General features: G+C 32.0%; 1 protein-coding gene across 1 annotated transcript in view; it reads right to left on the bottom strand.

Moving 5' to 3' along the window:
- Positions 1 to 3452: 3452 nt before the first annotated feature.
- LOC102846923 (protein boule-like) overlaps positions 3453 to 4834 on the bottom strand; it is a 45970-nt gene continuing 44588 nt past the window's right edge. Inside the window, exon 11 of the mRNA XM_006889068.1 lies at positions 3453 to 3476. Coding sequence (XP_006889130.1) covers positions 3453 to 3476 — 24 coding nt within the window. The remainder of the gene's footprint in view (positions 3477 to 4834) is intronic.

Here is a 4834-nt window from a genome sequence, read left to right on the forward strand (position 1 = left end):
TAATTGGATTATCAGTCTTTTTCTTCTGGAGGCCCAGGAATATTTTGTAAATTTTCATTATGAGACCCTTGTATGAAATGGTATTGCCACATGCTTAAAAGAATGATAAAATTAGATGCCCAAGAAGGGGCAACCCTAGGCTTTTTGTTTTTCTTGCTTTTTATTCCTCCTTTTTGTTGTTGGCCTTGTGCCGGGTTTGTTTACAAAAGATGTTATTTTGTTTAACCAAACATTAAAAATTAAAACATAAAAAAAAGAATGATAAAATTGCAAATTCTGAATGTTCACTGGTTTGCAATCTATGGCTATTTTTTATTTGCTGATTCTGACAGGTTAGAATGGTGAGTAACATCAAAATAACCATGAAAGTAGTATCTAGAATACTGAGCAAAGATTATGTCATGTGAAAAAAGAAGTCAGTGTGAAATAAAATAATGCTTGGACAGCAGTTGGCTTCTAGACAACCAGCAGAATGCAGAAAGCACAAGAAAATAAACACAACAAGATAGAAACATGTAGGAAGGTGATCCAAAAAATAATAGACACCATAGGTACCCATCAGAGGAGTATTAAACATGGGAAGACTGAAGCCAACCAGTTTAAGGAATCTATGCAAATGAATTAAATCATTGTCTATAAAGCTGAAAGCAGCATGAATTATGGCTTTTCATTATAGTCATCCTTTGGGTAAAATTTCCTCCCTTTCTTCTTTTAAACCTATCAGTGATTCAGAATGAAATTTAGTTAAATGAAATTGCTCAGCCATTTATTATTTATAAAATAAGGAATGTTGGACATGACATCACACTGTGGGTTGATATCCTCCTATAATCCTTTTTTAGTTTATAATATTCAAGTACTATTTCTAGGAAAGATACAAAGAATTTGTGTATGTGTTTATGACCCAAATGGATTATTTTATAGTTAAGTATATCACAGATCCAGAAAATATTCCTCTACATGGAAGTTATAAATTTGATTCAAAATACTGTATTACTATTGTTGGCAAAAATTTAAAAATAAATTTGCTGTTAAATGAAATCATACCTGTTTTTCCAAATTATCTTTTCAAGAAACCTTTTGAGACAAAGTTAAATCTTAATCTTTTCTTCTGATGCACTACTATTTTTCCATTTCTAATTAAATTACATCTTTTTGGCAGGCAAGCCTGCAAAGATACTGCTTTATGATTTTGGTATACCTATGTACTAAATTAAATATTATCCATCTTTTAATAATCACTTACATAAAATGAATTTCAGATGTCTTCAGAGTGAAATTTCAAAACTGATACTAAGTAAGTAAAAACTTTTCAAAATATGTACAAGACAGAAAAGAAACTAACTCCAAAACATCAAATGAGTTTAACTTAATATGTAAAAGGATAATTTCTTCTTCCTAAACAGTCTGTTTTTTAAAAATAACAATATTTGTGGTAATCATGGTAAATATTGTAAATAAATTTTAGTTTCCCAAAAATACAGCTAAATTCTGAGGAATAGTATATAAAGGCTAGGATTTTGAAGTTCTGTCTCACATATTTTGGGCACATGACCAGGAGAGACCAGTCCTTGGAGAAGGACATCATGCTTGGAAGGGTGGAAGGACAGCACAGGAGAGAAAGACTCCGGATGAGATGGATTGATATAGTGACTGGGGCAGTGGGGGTTAGTGTGTTGAAATCAGGGAGACTTGGTCACGACAGGGCAGGGTTCAGAGCTGCTGTACACAGGGTCGTTATGGATTGCAGGCAACTCAACAGTAACAACTTGTATATAATCTATATTGCTGTGTGAAACAAACACACTTGGGTATCAATTATTATAAAAATTTCTGATTCAATAATACATCATTAATTTTATTAATAGTCCAAGATCTGTTTAGCATTTTGTTTAACATTTTTAAAATCAAACATTAACTTTTTGCTCCCAAGGATAGTGCTATTAAAGGAAGATCTTTAAACATCAGTGGTTAATAATTTTTACTTACAGAACAAAAACTTAAAAAATTTCATTGTAAGCCTTATTAGTATGTTTCTTAAAACTGATAATTAATGTACATGGGATCTTTGTATGCTAGTATACATTATAGGATTCTATTGCTCTCTGGAAACCATCTGACTTGGAAAACATGGTTTCAAAAGAAATACTCTATTTCAAGAAAAATTTCAGGGTTAACTATTATTACTTCTGGTGATGCTGCGGAATGTGGATTACATTTGACCATCAAATTGGAAAGAAAAGGACAGATTTTTACAGTATGGTCAAATTTTATGGCTTATCTATCCCCTGTCTCCTAAAACAAAGTCTCTGAAAAAGCAAAGCTGCAAATGCACTGTAAATGATTTTTCATATTAACCACTAAAATTTCAAATTAACCACTAAAATTTCAGTGATTAAAAACCCTATGATTTGTTCTATAGGTTTTGAATGACAAATTTTCTCCCATTTTCCAATTTTATAATAAAATCTGGCTTTAGAGTAAAAAGGTTAAATATAAGCAATAGCTTTGAAAATTTCTTCTTAAAAATTAATAAACACCTGAATATACAGGTAACATAAGATGAAAATATCAAAAGATTAAGGTATTGAAAAAGTATCAGTACATTACAGTATCAGTTTATGTTTTGGGATAATTTCTGAAATGAGTCCTTCTTTTATCTAAATTATTCTATTAAGTGGAACTTAAAAAATTTGGTTCTAAAATAGATGATTTTAGAGGAAAATTCCAGTATTCTTTCAAACATCAAAGAAAATACATATAGTCAAATTAGACACAGGGAAAAGCCAATAATTTTGATAATGATGATATTCCTAACACTGGAAAAGTATATAAAAAGTATAAATAGTATTTGAATTCTTAAACTCATGGCAGGAATAAAATAAATAAGGAATAGTAGTATCTATCTAGTTCAAAATTAGACAAAACCATGTTAAAGAAAATGGAATTTCAAAGCCAAGTGGTAGAACTAAATTATCAGTAAGTAGTAAGCTATATGCTAAAATGAATGAACATATTAAAAATTATATTACAAATTATTCTTACCCTAAATATGAAAATATAAAATATTAAACACAGTATCTAGATATCTGTAAAGAAATTAAATAACACAAAGCAGAGAAAATGAAACACACCTTAATATTCTTATTGTAGTTATTATTTATGGAATGGATAAAACATCTTTTATAGAAAAAAATGTCACTTTAGTTAAGATTAACACATATTAAAAAACCATCATGCCGTATCTGCCTAAGTAATTCTGTAGAACTAATGAAAGCAATTTCACCAAATTTAGACAGCTTATATTTGGAATATTTAAGTATGGTGAGGTATTAACTAACCCTAAATTTCACAAAAGACAGCTTCTAGCCGGTCGTTAAAGCTGGATCTTGGCCTCACAAGGATCACGGGACAAGAACACAGTTGAGCTGGACTAGAGCTGCCCAATTGTCTTAATAATGAATGCTCCACACTGTCTGTTAAGAGAAAGAAATACACATCAGAAATGAGAATAACAACAAATAAGTTAAAGGAGTCTCAAACATCAATCAACATTTACTAATTACTTGCAGAATAAGCAGTACTTGTATTAAACGAAGGAACTCTGGTGGTACAATTAAGCATAAGACTGCTAACGAAACCTACCAATTTCTCTGTGGGATCAAAATGTGGTAGGCTGCTTCTGTCAAGATTAAACCAAAAAACCAAATCCAAACTACCACTGTGCTCATTCTAACTCAGAGGGACTCTATTTACAGGCTTCATAGGACTTTCAAGGCTATATTCTTTATTAAGGGAGCTCTGCTGGCCTAGTGGCAAGAAGCTACATTGCCATACTGAAGGTATATGGTTCAAATTTACCAGCTGCTCTGGGAGAGAAGGATGTTCAATCTCCTCTTGTGTGATTAAGTACCTCTGAAAACCTGCTGGAGGGTCAGCTACAGGTTGGTTTTGACTGAACTGTACACAACATTCTTTACTAGAGGAGCTCTTGTAATGCTGTGGCTGAAGCTCTTGGACACCAACTAAAAAGGTGAGAGTTTGAAACAGTTGCTCTGTGGAAGGAAGATGTGGTAATCTGCTTCCATAAAGATTAAAGCCTTTGAAAGAAATCCAATTGAGCCACTCTAATAGCGTTTCTATGAATTAGGATCTCTGGTAATAGCTTTTGGTTTATTTTTTACATACTATATTTTTCTGAAATGAGGTGCGAGAGAGGAGAGGTCAACTCAGAATAGGGTTTGTTTTTGCTCTCTGAGAACTGATAATCTCAAGTATATTTAGCATTAGAAATGAGGAATAGAGGGACTGCATAGCAATGAAAAGAGTTTTTCTTTTACTCATCAAGGAGAAAAGTGAATTGGGCGGAGCAGGTGGGAAGGGAGAAAAGTGCAACAATGAATGACTGTAAACTCTAAGTCTCTGTAAATTTTCATTAAAATTAATAAAAATTAAAATAAAATGAGGAATAGGTGAACACCAAATTACAAGCTGAGTTACATATAACATATATTTGAAAAAATTATGTGTTAAAATCTGTTTATTAAAGGGAATAGAATTTCGCAAAAAGTTATTTAAAAAGGTGTCCAAAACCCAGAAAATACCTTAGGAGTGGACACTGACAAGGCAGGTATATAAACCTCTGTGGCTTTTATTTCAGAGCCTTTCAGTATTCAGCTGACCCTTTAACAACATTTTGGGGGTCCACTTTTACATAGATGCCTTTTCATGTTGTTATTTCAGGCAGCTCAAGAATTTCATGAAACAACATATGAGCAAGAGCCTATGATGATGAAAGAAGTTCAGACTGCTTTGAAGGAAATGGCAAAAAATA

Source organism: Elephantulus edwardii, unplaced genomic scaffold (genome assembly GCF_000299155.1).
Source record: "Elephantulus edwardii isolate Elephantulus edwardi_28Jun2011 unplaced genomic scaffold, EleEdw1.0 scaffold00075, whole genome shotgun sequence".
Classification (NCBI taxonomy): Eukaryota; Metazoa; Chordata; class Mammalia; order Macroscelidea; family Macroscelididae; genus Elephantulus; species Elephantulus edwardii.